Raw genomic sequence first — 21,219 nt, forward strand, 5'->3', positions numbered from 1 at the left:
TTTTACTAGTAAGGAGATTACCAGTGATAATTAATTTTAAAATTTGACTTTTTAAAAACTTTTATTTATTTTTGTTTTATGTGTGAGTGTATTGCTTGCATGTGTGTAAGTGCATCTATGTCCAATGCCCTAGGAGGTTGGAAGAATGCACTGGATTCCCTTGGAACTGGAGTTCTGGGTAGTTGTTAGCTGCCATGGGGGTGCTGGGACTCGAACCTGGGTCCTCTGCAAGAGCAGCCAGTGTTCTTAATCGCTGAGCCATCTCTCCAGCCCCTAAAATTTGACTTTCTAAAAGCCAGTAAATAGTTTGTCTCTACCTTTTACTATTAAAACTACTGGTAACATAGTTGATTGCTCCTCTATGCCTTCCCATTTTATCAGCTTCCACATGTGTACCTTTCTGCATTCCACTCTGGACCTTGAAAAAAATGAAAGTCTAAAGTTTATAAATAGGAACAGCAGTGCTTTCCTGACTCTGATGGCCATTTTATTAGCTGTTGGAACCTTTACTTAAGTTTTAAATGGGAAGAATGATTAGTGAGAATGTAGGCCAAGTGACTCAGACATGGAGAACAGGTCTAATTTCAAGGAAGCCTTGCTGATCAGTATTGTGCTTTTTATAAAGTTACTTTTATTTATATGGAGGTGTCATGGTACACATGTGGAAGTCAAGAGGACAGCTTTTAGTACATCAGTTCTCTCCTTCAACCATAAGGGTTCCAGGGATGAAACTCAGGTCATCAAGCTTACATAGCAAGTTCTCTTTACCTATTGGGTCATCTCACTGGCCCAGAGGATAGTTGAACTTTGATCCTCCTACCTCTACTTCCTAAGTATGGGGTTACAGGTATGCATCACCATACCCAGTTTATGTGGTGCTTGGGACCAAACCCAGGGCCCCAGCAAACACTGCCAATTGAGCTACATTCTCAGCTCAGGAGTTTTATGTTTTCATAGCCCAGGTTTTATGCCTTGAATTCAGCTTTGCAGATTTCTGAATATCTCTTCTTATTTTTTAGGGAACACTTAACATTTTGGAAGAGGAGAACCACATTAAAGATGTTCTGTCTCGAATTGTAGTAGAAATGATCAAACGAGAATGGCCACAGCACTGGCCTGACATGCTGATGGAGTTGGACACTCTCTCTAGGCAAGGGGTATGGAGTGCATCTATGCTGACTGCAAGTGCTTACTCTTAGACTAAAGGGTTTGCTTTCTGCTGGAGTTCCTGGTTTTATCACAGAAAATAGCCTGTGGGCATATCTATATAAGAAAGTATTTTTGTTTAGCTTAACTATCTTATTTCTCTTGGCATAGGAGACACAAAGAGAATTAGTGATGTTCATTCTTTTACGAGAGCTCCAGGCCAGCTGGGGCTACAGGGAGACCCTGTCTCAAAAAGACCAAAAAATCAAAAAGTTAATCTTCAGGGGTGCTTCTAAATACCTGATAATAGGACATGCCCTCCCCAAAGAATTATTTAACTCAAAAGGTAAACAGTGCTGAGGTTGAAAAACCTTGATCTAGAATTCTCGTAAGTACTTATTTTACAAAACAGGATGAAGTAAAATAGTTTCTTTTTTTATGGTTGTATTTAGTCTATTTTTAAAGAAGTTCTAGATATTAATGCAAATGAGGGCCCCAAAAAAGTGCCATGAACTGTTAGGGTGGGGAGGAAATCACTGAATTACCAAGATGCGTTCTGTATATGTGCACTTGCTTATACTTTATAGGTTACTTAATCCTTGAGGCAACCCTAAGTCTAGAAGGTATTGTCTCCAAGGGTTCAAAGAGTAATTACTGAAGATCTTTAATAAATAGTTGCGGTAGAATTTGTCCTCATTCCTCTGTACAATACTGAGGTTTTTCAAAAAGAAAATGAAAAGATTTGTTATTAAAAGCCTACCTGTGCTGCTGCTGATAGTGTACTTCTGTAATCCCTGTATTTGGAAGGCTGAGGCAGAAGCATCTGGAGTTTAAGGCTAGTTAAGTGAGACCCTGTTTCAAAGTCAAGACAGAACAAAGTGTAGCTCAGTTGGTAGAGTACTTGCCTTCTATACAGGAAACCTTGGGTTTTATCCCTAGCACTGCATAAACCAGGTAAGGTGCTGTGGATGATGCTAATCCCAGTACTTGGGAAGCTCAGGCAAAAGAATCATATTCAGTCCCAATCTTGAAGTGGGGGGGGGGGACTAAGACTGGCTTAGTGGCACACATTTTTAATACCAGCAGCAGATCTTTGTGAGATCAGGGCCAGCCTGGTCTATATAGCAAGTTTCAGGCCAGTTTGGGCTATAGCCAACCCTATCTCAACATCTCCCCCGCCCCCCAAAAGAAAACCAAACAAAAAAATGAATTAAAAAAACAAATTTAAAGCATTTATTTTGTGGAGGGTGGGCAAGCATGTGCCATGGCACACATGTGGGCTCAGAGGACAACTTTCAGGAATCTGTTTTCCTTCCAGTATGTGGGCTCTAGGCATCAAGCTCAAGTAGTTAGGGTTGGTGGCAAGTGCTTTACTGACCAAGTCATCTCACTGAATTCCAAAAATTAAATTTTAAAAAGGGAAAAGGTTGGACATGATGGTGCATACCAGTGATCATTAGCACTCAGGAGGCCAGTCAGCTGGATAATGAATTCAAGACCAGCCTGAGCTATGTGAAACCTTGTCTCAAAAAAGAAGAAAACGTGAAAAGAAAATATATTTACTGGGAGACAACACCATTAGCCTATTGATATTTTTTATATTTTTATTTCTGGAAAAATTATCCTGAATCCTAGTCTGATAGTTTAGGAATAAAACATCACAGTTTCTTTCATTTCCTCTAAGAAGTTAATCCATGTTGTAAAAGGTAGGGACAGGTCCTCTCTATATGAAAATTGTTCACTTTCTCCTAGGGGTTAAATTCCCTAAAGAGAAAATGAAAAACTATTGTCCTTTCAACCTCTAAGCACAGGTGTTCTGTTTGTTTTAAGACAGAGTCTCATAGATCCCAGGCTGGCCTCAAATTTAATATATAGCTGAGGATGAACTTGAACTTCTTTTTTGGAGGGTATGTGGTGTATGCATGTGTATATGTTATGTGCATGTGTGTGCAGGTGCATGTAGAGGTCACAGGTCAACATCAGGTTCCTTCCTCTGTTCTCTACCTTATTTATTTATTTATTTATTTAACTATTTAATTATTGTTTTGTTTTAGGACAGGGTCTCCTTGTAGCCCCAGCTGGCCAGGAACAACCTATGTAGACCACTATGCTGGCCTTCCCCTGCCTCTGCCTGCCAAGTGCTAGGATTAAAGGCATGTGCCAGCACCATACCCAGGGTTCCTTTTTTTTGTTTTTTCTCTTTGCGACAGGGTCTCCCTGTAGCCCCAGCTGACATGAACTCACTGTGTAGACCAGGCTCACCTCAAACTCACAGATCTGCCTGCCTCTGCCGCCTGAGTGCTGGGATTAGAGGTGTACACAACCACACTTGGCTATTTTTTCAGGTAACATCTTTTACTGAACCCAGAGGCTGACAGATTAGCTAGGTTCCTTGGCCAGAAAGCTCTGGGATTCTGCCTCTCTCCATATCCCAGCACTAGGATTACAAGTATACCACCATGTTAAACTTTTATATGGGTGCTGGGGATCTTAATTCAGGTCTTCATTCATGGACAGCAAGCACTTTACCCACTGAGCTACCTCCCCAGTTCTCTGACCTTGAACTTCTGATCCTCCTGCCTCCATCTTGAGTAATAAAATTATGGGAGTATGCCACCATACCCAAATAATACATTTTATTTATTAGGAAAGAATCATATTCATTGCAAGGAATAGCACTGGGGGGCAGCAGGGGTGGAGGGGTATGTTTTATCAGGTATGGTCGTGTATGCCTTTAATTCCAGCACTTCAGGGGGGCAGAGGCAGGCAGATTTCTGAGTACAAGGCCAGCCTGGTCTACATAACAAGTTCTAGACCAGCCGGGGGTACAGGGAGACCCTGTCTAAAAAAGAGAAGAAAGCTATTTCAACTGTTAGGATAGCAGCATCTCTGAATTGCCTAAGTTGAGAAATTATTTTTAAAAAATTTAAGAACCAGGTGGTATGGTGGTGTACACCTATGATCCAAGCACTTAAGTAGTCAAGGCAGGAAAATCAGGAGCTCAAAGTTGTCCTCTGATAAGTAGACTCAAGGCCAGCTTACACTACATGAGAGATTTTCAGGGTATTCCTCCCTTGCAGCCTCTCACTCTAAGCACTTAAATATGCATTTACTCTGCTTTAGGAAAAAAAGATTTTTCTCTTCAGAGCTATAATGAGTGATGTCCATTAGTTTCCACATATTGGATGCTCTAGATGGAGCATGTGCTAGAACAGGACTGGTTGGTGATTGCTTGGGCATAAATTAGAAACATCTTTGGTCCCATTTACTTTGCATTCAGTTCCCTCCGTCTATTAGGATGTCCTCAGGCTCCCACAGGGCCAGAGGACATGATGAGCCATTGAATTTTTTAAAGACAGGGTCTTCCTGTAGCCCTAGCTGGCCTGGAACTCACTGTAGAGACCACATCGGCTTTGATCTCATAGAGATCTTCCTGCCTCTGTCTCCCCAGTGTTGGTATTAAAAGAGTATGCCACCTTGCCTGGCTCTGTTTTTTTAAGACATGGCCTCATGTAGTGTGTGTGTGTGCCTCCCCCTTCACTTCCCAAGTGCTCAGTTTATATGCATGTGCCCCCCACACCTGTCATTGTTTTTTTTTGTTTTTGTTTTTTGTTTTTGATGTGTATGTGTGTATTCCCTGCATGTAGGTAAGTGCACCTGTGTTGTCAATGCCTGCAGAGGTCAGAAGAGGTCGGATCCCTGGGACTGGAGTTATGGACAGTTGTTAGCTGCCATGTGGGTGCTGGGATTCTAACCCAGGTCTTCTGCAAGAGCAACCAGTGTTAACTGCTGAGCCATCTCTTCAGCCCCGAAAATTTTTTTTTTTTTTAATATTTTACTATTTTTATTTTATGTGTATGAGTGTAGTGCCTGCATGTATGTGAGTGCACCCATGTTGTGCCACGGAGGTCAGAAGAGGGCTTTGGATTCCCCTGGAACTGGAGTTAAGAACGGTTCATGGCCACCATGTGGGTGCTGGGAATCGAACCCAGGTCCTCTGCAAGAGCCATCTCTCCAGCCCCAAGCATTGATAATTTTTAAATATTTTTGTTTTTTTAAATTATGTGTATAGGTGTGAGTCTGAGTATAGATAAGTGGGCATGATCGCAATACCTGCAAGGTTCAGAAAAGGGTGTTGGATCACCTTGAGCTGAAATTGTAGGCGTCTGTGAGCTGCCTGACAAGAGTGCTCGGAAAAACAATCCTGTCCTCTGCAAGAGCAGTAACTGCTCTTTGCCACTGAACCATCTCCAGCCCTGGTACTGATAAATTTCTCTGTTCACTCACAGCTCCTCTGCTTTTATCCCTTTGTGGTCCCAGTTAGGGAGTCTGTTGAATAAATACAGAAGCTTTCTCCTTTGGTCCTGTCACCAGGCCTCTGCACCGGCCCAGTGGTTGTGGAGAATTGTTGGAGTCAAAGGAAAAGGCTGGACCTGGCTTTTTGGTTTGGAATGTTTCCAACTCCAGTAATGACTTCTTCCAAGTCCTAGAGAAATCCTTGCTGCCACTTGTATTTTTGTCTTTGGGAGTTTTGGGTTTTGTTTTTTGTTTTTTTTAATTTATGTGGATGTATGTATTGCTTGCATGTAGGTAAGTGCACCCATGTCGTGCAATGCCTGCAGAGGACAAAAGAGACTGTCAGATCCCCTGGAACTGGAGTTATGGAAAGTTGTTAGCTGCCATGTGGGTATTGGGATTCAAACACGGGTCTTCTGCAAGAACAGCCAGTGTTCTTAACCACTGTGCTATTTCTCCAGCCCCAGTTTTGGGGTTTTTGAACCAGTATCATTGTGTAGTCTGATTGACCTGGAACTCACTATATAGGATAAAAATCAACTGCATTTGTATATATGTGGCCATTATTTTGATGTTTTAACATTTACTAACTTGGCCTACATGATTTCCTGTAGTTATACATAGGTGGTCATGGCCTGTACCAATTTGGTTTGTTTCTTTATCCTGTTCTTAGTCTCTTGTATTCTTTGCCAAGGTTAAAAGCTGCTCACACCTGTAATCCCCACTCTTGGGAGGTTGAGGCAGGAGGATTGCTACAAGGTTAAAGCTAACTTGGGGTACATCGTGAATTCCAGCCACACCCTGGCCCCCACCTGGTGGATCTTTTCTGAAAGCAAACCAAAGAAAGTTGCATCTGTTTTAAACAATCATTATTCCAGGCCTTTGATTAAAGGGATGGGAAGTTGTTGTGTATCTGTTTGCTCATTAAACTTTATACTTTTCTTTCAGAAAACTGATGCTTCTCAGGAGTCAGAGGTAAGATCTCTTTGTGAAATTGAAAGGAAACTTCTTTAAGGCCTCCCAGGCATGGGATGCATGCACTTAAACTTAGCCTTTGGTGAAGTGGCCACGTTTTCCAGTGTGTTCTCATTGCTGGGCACTGAGAACGCCACTGCCTGAGAAGCAGTTGTATGTTTGAAGAGAACTTTTGAGCTCTTTGCCAGTAATTCTTAGAGGAGTGCATTTTAGAACTCAAAAATCCAGGGCTGGAGAGATGGCTCAGTGGTTAAGAGCACTGACTGTTCTTGCAGAAGACCTGAGTTCGAATCCCAGCACCCACATGGCAGCTAACAACTGTCCATAACTCCAGTTCCAGGGGATCCAACAGCCTCTTCTGTCCTCTGCGGGCATTGCACGATATGGGTGCCCTTACCTACATCTAGGCAATACACACATACACATAAAATAAAAATAACAAAATATTTAGAAAAAAATAGAACTCAAAAATCCAAGTTTAATTATAACTATAGTTCCTTATCTGTCAATACCTCATGATCAAAAGTGATTCCTCATAGGCTCAAGCAAACTGTCGAGTAAGCATCGCAGCACTGAATACCCTAGCAGGCTACATCGACTGGGTGTCTGTGAATCACATTACTGCTGAAAACTGTAAACTCCTGGAGATCCTGTGCCTGCTTCTGAATGAACAGGAACTGCAGCTGGGAGCAGCTGAGTGTCTTCTCATTGCAGTCAGCAGAAAAGTGAGTCACTGCATCACACTCCTGTCCTCAGAGTCTCCAAATTCTGCTGTGTGCTTTGTTGCATTTAAAAGTTTGGGGTTTCATTCCTTGACCCCCAGCTTACTGGTCACCTCCAACTATTTTGAATAAAAATTTGCAATATTTCAAGGACTCACTGGCAGAATATACAGAAATTTATTAGGCTGCTTGGTCCTTGGTAATGATTACTGGTACTTCATAATTAAAGTAGTGTTAAAGTTAAAAGCTCACTATTGTCAATAGTGGTATAGAAGCTGTCAGTATTTTGAGATTCGTTTTGGGGGGCTGGAGAGCTGGCTCAGTGGTTAAGGCATGAGGACTCTTGCAGGGGACCTGGGTTTGATTCCCAGCACCCACATGGTGGCTAACAACCATCTGTAACTCCAGTTCCAGAGGATCTGGACTCTTCTGATCTCCACAGGCATTGTATGACACAAGTGCACTTAAACATGTGCAGGCAGTACACTCATACACATGAAATAAAAATAAAAATTTTTTTTAATTAAAAAAAATAAAATTCATGCAATATATATGTTAGTGTAGTATATGACCATGTTTTCCTAACATTAAATCCAGGGCAAGCTGGAAGACCGGAAGCCTTTGATGATCTTATTTGGAGATGTTGCTATGCACTATATTCTCTCTGCTGCACAGTGAGTATCTCTACCTTTCAATACGTTGTAGGTTTGGATGGATTTTTAGGTTTAAGTTTTCTGTAGAGTGAATACATATATGTTTGCACATGTATGCTTGTGGAGGCCAGAGATAGACATCAGGTGCCCTCCTCTGTTGCTCACCACCTCTTTTTTGGTTTGTTTTTGTTATTTTATTTATTTATTTTTGGTCTTTTTGAGACAGGGTCTCCCTGTAGCCCCAGCTATCCTGGAATTCACTATGTAGACCAGGCTGGCCTGGAACTCACAGAGATCTGCCTGCCTCTGCCTCCCGAGTGCTGGGATTGAAGGCGTGCACCACCACGCCCAGCTGTTTTTGTTTATTTTTATTTATTTTTATTTTATGTGTAGGAATGTTATGCCTGCATGTATGTAAGTGCACACATGTCCTGCAGTGCCCATGGAGGACAGAGGAGGGCGTTGGATCCCCCTGGAACTAGAGTTATGAATGGTTGTCAGCTGCTATGTGGGTGCTGGGAACTGAACCCAGGTCTTCTGCAAGAGCAGTCAGTGCTCTTAACCACTGAGCTATCTCTCCAGCCCCACAACCTTGTTTTTTGAGACACCATTTCTCACTGAACCCAGAACTCTGATGACTAGATTGGTTGACGAGTGAGTGCCTGTCTCTGTCCCCTCAGTGCTGTGGTTACAGGTATGCACCAGGCTTTTACGTGGGCACTGGAGATCCAAACTCAGATCCTTAAGCTTGTGTAAGCAGGAACTTAATTGAATGAACCATCTCCCTAGCCCTTGGTTTAGGTGGGTTTTTGTTTTGGTGTAAAGGATGGAACACCAAGCTTCGTTTGTAAGATCTCTATACCACTAATGTGCCCTCCTAGTCTTGTAGTATGTTTTCTCCTCTGTGTGTGTGTGTGTGTGTGTGTGTGTGTGTGTGTGTGTGTGTGTATATATACATGCCATCTCCCTGGCCCCACCCTTTCTCTTATGCTCTCCACTTACTGAGTCCTAAAGACAAGTGTGAAAAGATGTGCAAGAAACATATGTATTACCTCAAGTCTCTTACTGTCCATTCTGATATAGCATTTAAACATGACTTTCTTTCCTAAGGAGATGTGTCTATTTTTAAAGGATCCTATTAAATGAATAATAGATCTTTGGGTGTTCTCTGTGGTAGCTGCATCACAGGTCCATCGCTCAGGTCTGTAGAGACCGTAATGCACACACAGGTGTTCTATCTCCATTTGTTCAGTGGGTACCACTCCATGCCACGGTTAGGAAGGCTGGGACTCAAATGCTTTCACAGAAGCCCTAGCATGATGTCGCCTTCCTATGTCCCTAGGGCCTACCTGCTTTTCCCCCCACTCCCATATTCTTCCCTTCCATCGGCTAGTGCAGCCGCTGCTTGTACCAGATGTGCTCGTTGTTGTCAGGCTTGTTTCAGGTCATCTAAAGAACTATTGGATTCTGCTGGATTACAGACCTGAACTCAGACCGGGTCACAGTTCATCAGGGAGCCCAATGTAGGAACTCAGGGCAGGAACCTGGAAGCAGGAGCTGGAGCACAGGACATGGAGGAATGCTGCTTACTGGCTTGCTCCCCTGGCCCCTGCTCAGCCTGCTTTCTTATGCAACACAGGCCCACCCACCTGCCCAGGGGTGGCACCACCCACAGTGGGCTGGGCCCTTCCATATCACTGAACAATCAAGCAGGTGCCTCATGAACATAGCTACACAGGCCAGTCCAATGAAGGCAATTCCCCAATTGAGGCTCCCTCAACCCAGGTGTGTCAAATTAACACTAAAGCTATGCAGCACAGGAAGTGAGACAAAAAAATTAAGACGAGGTCTCCCTGTAGTCCCAGCAGGCCTGGAACTCACTCTGTAGACCAGGCTGGCCTCGATCTTACAGAGCTCCCACCTCCTTATGCCCCCCAAGTGCTGGAATTAAAGGAGGGTGCCACCATGCCTGGCTTCAAAAATATTTATCTCTTTAGGGGCACACACTGTGGTCCAAGTGTGGTTAGAGAACAACTTATAGGGATCAGGGGATTGAACTCAGGTCGTCACCCTTGGCAGTAAGTACCTACCTATTGAGCTGTCTACCAGCTCAAGACATCATTTTTATTATAGTCTTTTTCATTTTATCAATGGTGTAAGGAATTGGCTACATTGATATCTCCCTCCCCAAGAATCTCTCCAAGGCCTCCCTGATTATTAGCCAGAATCTTTGTGCTGCTGCTCATAGGGATATATACTGGGTTTTACAGTTATGCACAACTCATGTCCCAAAGTAAGGACTTCTATCATGCCCAGAATTAGAGTATGTAATGGTGGATGCAGGGAGAGATTGCATTGAACCATTACACATCAATCTTTGAGTGATTTGAATGGTGAGACCCAGGTCACATGACACTTGTACCTAATGGGATTCTTATTGTGTCTGTTGATGTGTAATCATACAATTCTCTCTTGCAGGACTGCTGATGGGGGAGGCTTGGTGGAAAAACACTACCTCTTCTTGAAGAGACTTTGTCAGGTGTTATGTGCACTGGGCAATCAACTATGTGCACTGTTGGTAAGCAGTTTCCTCTGAAGCACATTGAGCTGTCTGCGGAGAAGGTCTAGAAGCTGTCTCCTGATTTCATATGATTCTCTAGTTTTTATTTGGGTTTTTTTGGTCTTTTTTTGGTCTCCCTGTAGCCCCCAGCTGGCCTGGAACTCGCTTTGTAGATCAGGCTGGCCTTGAAGTCACAGAGCTTCACCTGCCTTTGTCTCCCGAGTGCTGGAACTAAAGGGGTGTACTACCATGCCCAGCCTAGATTCTCTAGATTTTCTCTAGGGGTTTGGTTGTTTGGTTTTGTTGTTTTTGTTTGGCTTTGAGAAGCAGTCTTGCTTTGTAGCTCAGTCTAAACTAGAACTTAGTACATAGGCCAGGCTGCCCTCAAACTCACAGCAATCTTCTTGTCTCAGCTTCCCCTGTGCTGGGGTTACAGCCATATGCCCACTATACTCAGCTTTTAGGGTGATATTTAAAACAAAAACTTACTAGTTAGAAGCTAGGGATTTAGAACAATAATTTTGAATTGATATTATGCCTTTTTGTGATTGTAAATAATCAGAATAGTTTCAGATTAATTTATTAGTTAACATTAAATACCCATGGGTATTTAATAGATTGAGTCACAAAAATAGAAATAGGGGTCTGGAAGATGGTTCAGCAGTTAAGAGCACTGGTTGCTCTTTCTGAGGACCTGGGTTCAGTTCCCAGCACTCACATGGCAGCAACAGCCATCCCTAACTCCAGTTCCAAGGGATCTGACACCTTCTTCTGCCTGCCATCACATTGCATTGACAGGGGTGCACTTAATATACATGCAGACAATATACTCATATACAAAATAAATATATAATAATAAGTAAATAAAATAATTTTTAAAATAGAAATGGGATAGGTCTGATTAAATGTTTTCTGTTTACATCTGGGAGCACTTAAATTTTTTTAATTTCTTGAGACAGTGTCTCTAGCTCAGTCTGAGGCTCCTTCCTCAGCCTTCTACTGCTAGAATAACAGTCACGTCCAACACATCCAGCCTTCAAAACATTTTTGAGCATTTTTGTTACCTGTTTATAACTCCTCCCCAACCCCTTCCCCCACCCCTCTGTCCCTTCCCACTTAACACTATTAATGTGGTGGTCTTTTTTCTTCTAAGGGTTTAGATTCTAACATACAAACACCAGAAAACTTTGGGAAGTACCTGGAATCTTTTCTTGCTTTCACAACCCACCCAAGTCAGGTAAGCTTTATACAAATAACTTCTCAAACTTTTGGTAAGGTGAACCCAGATCAAGCACTGTGTAGCTTGCAGGCTGGTCACTCTTCTGGACCTAAGAATGGCTATTGGTATCTTTTCATTAAGACCATGATTGGGGGCCTGCTAGATAGCTCAGTGGATAAAAGCACTTGCTGCTCAGGCCTGTCAACTTCAGTTCAGTACCCAGGACCCACTGTTTCAAGAGAACTCCTAAAAGTGGACATCTGATCTTTGCCCACTGGCTATGGCACACGGGTGTGCACACACAGACTACTAAATAATTGGGGTTTTTTTTTGGTCTTTTGTTTGAGACAGGGTCTCCTATAGCTCCCGCTGGCCTGAAACTCGCTATGTAGACCAGGCTGGCCTTGAACTCACAGAGATCTGCCTGCCTCTGCCTTGTGAGTGCTGGGATTAAAGACATGCATCACCACACTCAGCTCTAAATTAAAAAAAAAAAAACTTTTTCTAAATAAAAATGTTTAAAAATTTAATTATTAGATCTGTTTCCCAAGCACTTGCACTATTTAGGTCAGCAGCTTTCCCATAGGCAGCTTTCTGATAATGTTCCATGTGTGGAGGTATGGCCTAGATGGTTCAGAACTAGAGAAATTTAAAAAACAAGTTTGATGAATTGTGTTGTGACATTAATTTCATTCAAGATTTCCCTTTAGTCACTTTGTGATTCCAGTTCCCCTTTCTTGCATAGAAGACAGTTAAGTGAGTCAACCCACACGCCAAGGCTCACACCTGACCCACAACCTCTTATTAACTTGTGGTCCATAGTGAGTAGTCATTACTGTTCCACTTTGAAGTGATTTCAGAGTGTCCTAGAAGTTTACTTCTGTGGAAAATTGTTGATAACTGCTAAGCTGAATCGTAATCTTCATTAAATAGTATCCACATCCTTAAGCTGAGCTTTGTGGGGTTTTGTTTTGCTTTAGTTTCTACGGTCTTCAACCCAAATGACCTGGGGAGCTCTGTTTAGGCATGAGATCCTATCTCGTGATCCATTGCTGTTAGCAATAATTCCAAAATATCTCCGTGCTTCTATGACCAACTTAGTCAAGGTAAGTAATGAGAATTCTAAATGTGTGAGGTGTTGCTAAATATACATCAGACTTTGATTGGCATTGTTGACAACCCTTTTTCTGTCTCTTGAGGTACTCTGAGAGTATTCTCTTATGAAAGAAAAAAGCAGTTCAGAATGGTTATTACACCTGTTCTTCCATATTTGGGAATACTTAACTATGTATGAAGTATCAAGTGAGGTGCCAGGACGAGAGCAGTTACCACTGTGTTAACTGCTACCCAGGCTCTAAAGCAGAATTAACAGAATGTTTTGGAAATACATAGGAGGGTGGAATCAGGAAGATTGTAAGATGGAATAATACCTAAGGATTATTTCTGAAGGTTGAGTGTGTGTCAGGAATGCACATGAGAAGGAAATGAGGGCAGAAGCAAAGATTGCTCATTCCCTCCATAGGCTCAATTGTGAATTCACTGAGATCTGCCAAGAGTGCTTGTAAGAGACAAATTTACCCACCCTCTCTGCCTGTTTTTCTTCCCTTTCTCCTCCTTCCCTTCTTCCTTGTCAGTACTGTGGATTAAATCCAGGGCTTTATGCCTGCTAGGCAAGCATTCTGTCTTAGAGCTAAATCCCCACCATTTCACTGTATTGCAGAGCTGGAGAATAGAACTCGGTTTCATCAAGAATTTACCTAGCACATACTGTGTTCTAATTCTCTGTTTTGGTCTTGCAGTACCTTTTTTTTTTGTTGTTGTTGTTGTTTTTGAGACAGTGTCTCCCTACAGCCCCAGCTGACCTGGAACTCACTATGTAGACCAGACTGGCCTTAAACTCACAGAGATTCACCTCCCTCTGGGATTAAAGGCATGTGCCACTGTGCCTGGCCTTTTTTTTTTTTTTTTTAATGAACCCATTTTCCCCCGATATTTCAGGTTTTTATGGTTTTGGGGGGGGGTTGGTTTTTTTTTTACACAGGCTAGTCTGGAACTTACTAACTAGAAAAGCCTGGCTGTGAACTTCACCCTGCCTTCTATAGGTTGCTGGCAGTGGAGGTGTATGCCACCATACCCAGCCTTGGTTGTTCAGTATATAATGAAACAAGTAGTGTCAAATTTTTCAACTTTATTTGTATATAGAATTAGCACTTTTTCTGGGATACCTTCATACTTAGACCTTAAATGAATTCCAGTAGTTTATTGTCCCTGAGGAACCTAGAGGGCTTGTCAGCTAACAGGGCTCACTTTTCTATTGCTCTCAGAAATACTGGAACTGGGGAACAAACTAGATTTGGGATATAACAGAAATAGTTCTTATCATAAACTATGTCATGTAATCGCCAGCTCATCTTGAATCCTCAAGTGCTTCAGCTGTTGAAGGCCATGCACTCTTTGTAGGTCCATTTCACGCATCTCACTTGCCTTTCTCTTTGCAGATGGGCTTTCCTTCTAAGACAGACAGCCCTAGCTGTGAGTATTCTCGATTTGACTTCGATAGTGACGAGGACTTCAATGCTTTCTTCAATTGTAAGTGATAGCTGCCTGGAATTTCCTTCCAGCCTCTTAGAATGGCATCTGCTGTTGCAAATCAGGGTCCATTACACTTGGGAGTTGCTATTTCAAGAGATCCTCAAATCAGGACAGTGACCCTCTAAAGTTCTAATTTACCATTGCAGAAGGATGCTGTTCATACATTCTAGCACAGAATATTCCATAGTGTGTTGTGTTTATCCACCCCCCATGTCATTATTTAATAGCTGTTTAAGGATTAGAGCCATATTTAAGATAGTCCTGAGTTTCTCTCATTCATTTTTTACTTTTAAAATTTTTTTATTTTTAATTTTTGTTTTATGTGTATATGTGTATTGCCTGCATGTAAGTGCACCTGTGTCGTGCAATGCCCGAGGACAGAGGAGGCGATTGGAACCCCTGGAACTGGAGTTACAGACAGTTGTTAGCCGCCTTGTGGGTGCTGGGATTCGAACCCAGGTCTTCTGCAGGAACAGCCAGTGTTCTTAACTGCTGAGCTATCTAAGGCAGGCTGGAGGATTGGCTCAGTGGTTAAGAGCACTTGCTGCTCCTCAGGACTGGAGTATGGTTTCTAGCGCCTAAGTCTGGTGGCTCACAGTGGCCTATAACTCTAAGGGATCTGGCACCCTCTTCTGGTCTTCTCGGACATGGAAACAGACATGGACGGACACACACACTGGCAGACATGTATACATACATACATATAAACATTTTTTAAAAAGTAAAATCATGCCGGGCATGGTGGTGCACGCCTTTAATCCCAGCACTCGGGAGGCATAGGCAAGCGGATCTCTGTGAGTTCAAGGCCATCCTGGTCCACATAGTAAGTTCCAGGACAGCTGGAGCTACAGGGAGACCCTGTCTCAAAAAGACCAAAAAAAAGTAAAATCATTTATTTAAAAAAAGTTTAAGTGACACCTTACCATGTAATTCTTTTCAGAAGGAACCTAATTCTATTCTTGTCTTTTGTTTTGTTTTGTTTTGTTTGGGAGGGGGTCTTTGTGAGATAGGGACTCCCTGTAGCCCCAGCTGGCTGGCCTGGCTAGACTAGGCTGGTCTCAAACTCAAACTCACAGAGATCCACCTGCCTCTGCCTACCTAGTGCTGGAATCAAAAGCGTGCGCTACCATACCCAGCTTTCTGGTCTTTTGGAGGCAGGGTCTCCTACAGCTGGCCTGGAACTCACTATGTAGACCAGGCTCACCTTGGACTCACTGGGACTAAAGGCATGTATCACCATGCCTGGCTCTCCATTCTTGTATTTTTTTAGCCTTGTTTCCTTTCTTTTGTTAATTAACTTTTACCAGGATGAAATTTCTTATGCTGTAACTCAACCTTTTATAATACACTTTTCTTTTTTCTTTTTCCTTTTTTTTTTTTCTGTCTTTTTGAAGCAGGGTCTCCCTGTAGCCCCAGCTGTCCTGGAATTCACTATGTAGACCAGGCTGGCCTTGAACTCACAGAGATCTGCCTGCCTCTGCCTCCCAAGTGCTGGGACTACAGGTGTGCACCACCATGCCCGGCTATAATACACTTTTCATTTTAGTATTTTCACTGAGTTACACAACCATTATCAAAAATTAGTTTCTTAGCATATTCATCATCCCAGAAACCCTTTATCTGTCACCTCCCAGTCCCTTCATTGTTTCTACTCCTTGGCAACTAGACATTTGCTTTCATATACGTAGTGCTATATAGTTCGTGGTCTTTTTATGACTGCCTTCTTACAACTTAGCATGCTTTTAAAATTTTGCCCATATTATAGCAGTATGGCTATTTTAGTCCTTTTTTTTCTTTTATTTATTTATTTTGAGGCAGAGTCTCCCTGTAGCCCCAGCTGGCTTAGAACTCATTATGGAGATCAGGCTGGCCTCTGTCTCTCAGAGATCTGCCTGCCCCTGCCCCTCCCCCTCCACTTCTGGGATTAAAGGTGTGCACCACCACACCTGGCCTACTTCATTTCCTCCTCTTGCTCTTTCCTCTCTTGTTTTTTTTTTTCCCCCTTAGAGCTGAGGACCAAACCCAGGGCCTCTACCACTGAGCTAAATCCCCAACCCCTCTCTCTTTTTTTTAAAGATTTTTATTTTATGTGTTTGTATGTAAGTGCACCCGTGTCATGCAGTGCTCTTGGAGTCAAGAAGAGGGTATTGGATACCCTGAAACTGGGGTTACAAATGTTAGCTGTCATGTGGTTGTTGGGAACCAAACCCCAGTCCTCTGCAAGAGCAGCCAGTGCTCTTAACTACTGAGCCCTCTTCTCCAGCCCCGACTTCATTTCTTTTTAATGCTGATATTTTACTGTATAAATAAATAGACCACATTTTAGTCATCTATACATCAGTTGGACATTTGTGTTATTTTTTTGGTTTTGACTGTCAGAGTAATATTGCTTTGACCATTTGGGTGTGCATATTTTCTGCAAGCAATGTTTTGTTTCTTTTGGGTCAATAACTAGGAGTTAAATTGCTAGATAGTATGGTAGTTACATGTTTAATCTTTGGAGAAATCAGACTGTTGTCCACAGCAGCCTGCACCATCTTCTATTCCTATCAGCCTGATTTTCTTTCAATTCCAACAGAAATGGAAGACCGATTTTAGTTTGCTACTTATAGGCTATAGCTGGTAAGACAGCCTACAGAGATAATTTGTTTGAAGTTTTCTGGATTCATTAACTCAACAAAGCTATATTAAGCCGTTGTTAGAGCCAAAACATGAATCTGCAAAACAGTCGCCCTGCCTGGATGAATTACTAGCCATCAAGTCTTGTGTGCTAGTTACTAATTTCTGTCCTTCTTCTAAGCCTCCCGAGCCCAGCAAGGAGAGGTGATGAGACTGGTTTGTCGTTTGGATCCCAAGACTAGCTTCCAGATGGCTGCAGAGTGGCTGAAGTATCAGCTCTCAGCTTCCATTGATACTGGACCTGTGAACTGTAAGTTTTATGTTTCATTTTTATTACTAAACATTAGCATTGTATGAAAGCTATGCAGAGGAAATAGGCCAGAGTTGTCAGCATAGAATGCTAATGCTGTTAAAAAACAGCTTACCTCAGGCTAGAGAGATGGCTCAGCAGTTAAGAGCAGGTGATTAAGAGCATATACCACTCTTCCAGAGGACCCAAGTTCAGTTCCCAGCAACCACATTAGGCAGCTCACAACCATTTGTAACTCTAGCACCTGGGAAATACAACACCTCTGGCTTCCAGGAGCACTGGCACTCAGACACACATATATACACACACATCATTAAAGATAAAAATAAAGACCGAGTGTGGTAGCATATGTCTTTAATCCCAGCCCTGGGGAGGTAGAGGCAGACAATCACTGAGAGATTGAGGCCAACTTGGTCTATATAGCAAGTTCCAGGCCAGCTGGGGCTACTAGGAGACCTTGTCTCAAAAAAACTAAAATAAATAAATAAACAAATAAAATAGCTTTACTCACTACCTAATTCCATCCCTCTAGGTAATAATTTCTTTTGCTCATAGAGGAAAAAACAGGTAATACTGGGTTTAAATCTGTTTGAATTGAGGCTCAGCAGTTAAGAGCACTGGCAGCTCTTGCAGAGGAACCTGGGTTCAGTTCCCAGCACTCACATGGCGACTGACAACCATCTGTATCTCCAGCTCCAGGGACTACAACTCCCTCTTCTGAGCTCTACAGGCATTGCATGACATGGGTGCACCTACCTACATTAAGGCATTATAGTCATACACATAAAATAAAGATAATAAATAAGGCCGGGTGTAGTGGCGTGCTCCTGTAGTCCCAGCACTTGGGAGGCAGAGGCAGGCAGATCTCTGTGAATTCAAGGCTAGCCTGGTCTACATAGTGAGTTCCAGGACAGCTGGGGCTATAGGGAGACCCTGTCTCAAGACCAAAAAAAATAAAAAAAAAAAATATTTAAATTTGTTTGAATTAGGGTGAAACCATGTCCCTATCAGCTTTGTCTTCCCTTTTCTAGTCTAACAGAATCAACCAGCTGTTAATTTTATTGTTTTTCTTCAGGGGCACCATTAAACAAACTACATGTCTAGACCCCTGACTTTTTATTTGTTTTGTTTTTGTTTTTTGAGATAAGGCCTCACTGTAGCCCTGGCTGGCCTGGAGTTGGCTGTGTAGAATAGGCTGTCCTTGAACTCAATAAAAATCCTTTTCTCTCTGCCTCCTGAGTGCTGGGATTAAAGGTGGGCACTACCACACCCAACTAGACCTAACTTGATTCAACATAGTGCTAGCATATCTAACTATGCCTAAATTCAGGAATGGTCTCTGGTTGGGCATAGTAGGGACATTGCAGGACTTCCTGTATCACTCACCACCTCAGAGTCTCTGGGAAATCCCAATTTATATAAAATCATAATAGGCTGCCTGTGTCCAAATTCATCAGCCAGTTAAATCTTTTATTAGTGCGTGTTATACTTAACAGGATTATTCAAGCAGGAAAGGTAACTTCACAAATGAAGTCATACCACAGTAATGGTCATTTCCAAGTCACTACTCATTTGAGTTTTGAGAGAGCTAACGTTTAGTCATATTTAAAATCAACTCTGAGGGTTTGATGACTTGAATGTCTGCGGAAGCCCAGATGTGATGCACTGAGATGAAGCTAGTAAGTGGCAGCCCTGTCTGGAAGCAAGAAAATCAGCCTTTTTTGTCCGTCTTCCTGAGTGCTGGGATTAAAGCTGAGTGGTGAGCTTGGTGATGTTAATGGATTTGGACCCTGGCATGTTTCTAGGTAAAACCCCGAAAATTGCCACGACACTCTGGGGTGTGAAGTCACATTTGTAATGTCATTTCCTTGTTGGAAGAATTTTTTTCTTTTTCAAAATTTATTTTTATTTGTGTGTGTGTGTGTGTGTGTGTCCGTCCATGTCCGTGTCCTGAACTCACTATGTAGACCAGGCTGGTATTGAACTCACAAAGATCCACCTGCCTCTGCCTCCCGAATGCTGGGACTAAAGGTGTGCGCCACCATGCCTGGCCATTTTGTGTTTTAAAATAAGACCTTTTTGTGTATCCTAGGCTGGCCTGGAGCTTGCTTTGTAGCCCACACTGACCTCAAACTCAACTGTCCTCATTCCTCAGCCCTGAGTAGTAGGATTCCTTTGCCCATCCATACCCTCCCCCAAGCTCCAGGGGGATACACTCCATCTAAACACTAGCCAAGAACCTCTACCACTGAACTACATCCCTAGCTTAGAATATCTTAACGATCTGAAATACAAACTCACGGAGTGTAAATGTAAGGAGGGAAGACATGACTATTTCTCAAGTGCTTTATGAGCCACATTGTACTTACTGCGTATATGCATATTCTCAACAGACAGTGGTCCTGATGAAGACACGCTCAGATGGCCCACTGCAGAAAGGTGGAAGCAGGGTAGAAAGCCTTTTCTGCCTTCACACATGGTCTTTTCTTTGCTAAAGTGTAGAGGTGTCAGATCACCTTGTTCCTTCAACTGAAATTACAGGTGGTCTCTAAGACCCTGGTTGTGTCTGTCTTCTGTGATCCAACCAAACTGATAAGTGTTTGTATGTGTGTTTCAAAAGCCTGTCCTACAGCTGGAACTGGAGAGGGAGGCTTCTGCTCCATCTTCTCATCTTCATTTGTGCAGTGGGAAGCCATGACCTTTTTTTTGGAAAGTGTGATCAACCAGATGTTTCGAACACTAGAGAAAGAAGTAAGTACAGTTCCCATGCTGACAACATAATGATTTGATCTTCTATAAACTGATAGGTGAACAGGGAACTCTTACAACAGAGACTGAGATTTAGAGAGGTTAAATAGCATACTCAAGTTTAAATACTTAATTTATGGTAAATACTTAATTTATGGTAGAACTGAGACCAAAACTCAAGTCTGTGACTCTGAAGGAATGGTAAGTTTGAACCTGGTGGTATACGTAAGCCACATGTTGGACAACGACAGAGCTTTTAATGGACCATCTTGAGAGATACTTGTCATCAAGTAGGGCAAGTGAACCCTGATATTCATGTTGGTTGGCAGTATCCTCCCCTGAATAATAATAAATAGGCTGTTTTGCTATACTTCCTGTCATCTGTTAACTCTCTCTTAGAGCATTGCTTTAGCTGGAGCTGTAATTGGATAGCAACACACTGTATTGTCCGTGCTAATTAAATTAAGTCACAGGTAGTTTTGAGGTATTCTGGATTAGTTGTGCAAATAATCTCTAAGTCCCTTTAAATGAGAGATTTTTTTTTTTCTCATGAGGAGCATATTAAGAAATTAGATCTCATGGTGACTAAGCATTGCCTGCTTTTATATATTCATTTACTTGAGTTTGAAATGAAGGCATTCTGAATTTGACTTAAAATGTAGCAAACCCTTCTTGCATTCTGCACTTTTTTTTTTTTTCCTCCAAGTTGGGTCTTTCACAGGTTAGGTTGTACTTATTAGTACAGTAAGTAAGGCACAGCAAGAAATCCCCTTAGCAAGTCAAGAGAAACAGTCCTGTTTCCTTTTCTGTTGTTTAAGTTAGACACATCCAGTGGCTATATAAACACAGATTTGATTTTGCTTGGATGTAAGGTATAGAATGGTGAGAATTTGGCAGTATTTGAGGGGAAGAAGGTACCTCCTTGGTTGTAGGCTAGATTTTATAATTTTTTTTTCACTGTATTACAGACCCTAGGTGATTGAACCTAGGGTCTTAGATGTGCCAGACAAACACTGCCAGTAAGCTACAGTCTCAGCCCTGAATTAGAATTTCTAATAAGACAGGTGAGTATCTGAAAAATAGTTATGTGATGAGCCTATCCTCTTTATGAAGCCATTTGTTGTCTGTCTCTAGGAGTGTGCAGGTGACAGATTTAAGCCTGTTCTCCTCGCACTTGCCTAGTCCAGGGGTTTGCAGATGGCCCATTTTCTGCTTCCAGCATAAATCATAGCAGCTCAGCTTCTATTTTCTAATTTCTGTTCAATGAAAGAATTTGGTCATAAGACTGAGTAAATGGTTGAAAGTTACTTATGTAGGCAGCAGTAGCTGGTCTTGTGTTTCTTGTGGTGTCAGGGAACAGCAGGGCCTTGCTTTAGCAG

General features: G+C 42.3%; 1 protein-coding gene across 1 annotated transcript in view; it reads left to right on the forward strand.

Moving 5' to 3' along the window:
• Xpo5 (exportin 5) overlaps window positions 1–21,219 on the forward strand; it is a 47,214-nt gene that overhangs the window by 4,491 nt on the left and 21,504 nt on the right. Inside the window, exons 4-14 of the mRNA XM_008829065.2 lie at window positions 1,020–1,157; window positions 1,318–1,365; window positions 6,391–6,417; window positions 6,957–7,142; window positions 7,737–7,813; window positions 10,271–10,370; window positions 11,506–11,589; window positions 12,552–12,677; window positions 14,070–14,160; window positions 16,964–17,092; window positions 19,713–19,843. Coding sequence (XP_008827287.2) covers window positions 1,020–1,157; window positions 1,318–1,365; window positions 6,391–6,417; window positions 6,957–7,142; window positions 7,737–7,813; window positions 10,271–10,370; window positions 11,506–11,589; window positions 12,552–12,677; window positions 14,070–14,160; window positions 16,964–17,092; window positions 19,713–19,843 — 1,137 coding nt within the window. The remainder of the gene's footprint in view (window positions 1–1,019; window positions 1,158–1,317; window positions 1,366–6,390; window positions 6,418–6,956; window positions 7,143–7,736; window positions 7,814–10,270; window positions 10,371–11,505; window positions 11,590–12,551; window positions 12,678–14,069; window positions 14,161–16,963; window positions 17,093–19,712; window positions 19,844–21,219) is intronic.

Source organism: Nannospalax galili, unplaced genomic scaffold, assembly GCF_000622305.1.
Source record: "Nannospalax galili isolate Female #2095 unplaced genomic scaffold, S.galili_v1.0 scaffold653, whole genome shotgun sequence".
Lineage (NCBI taxonomy): Eukaryota > Metazoa > Chordata > Mammalia > Rodentia > Spalacidae > Nannospalax > Nannospalax galili.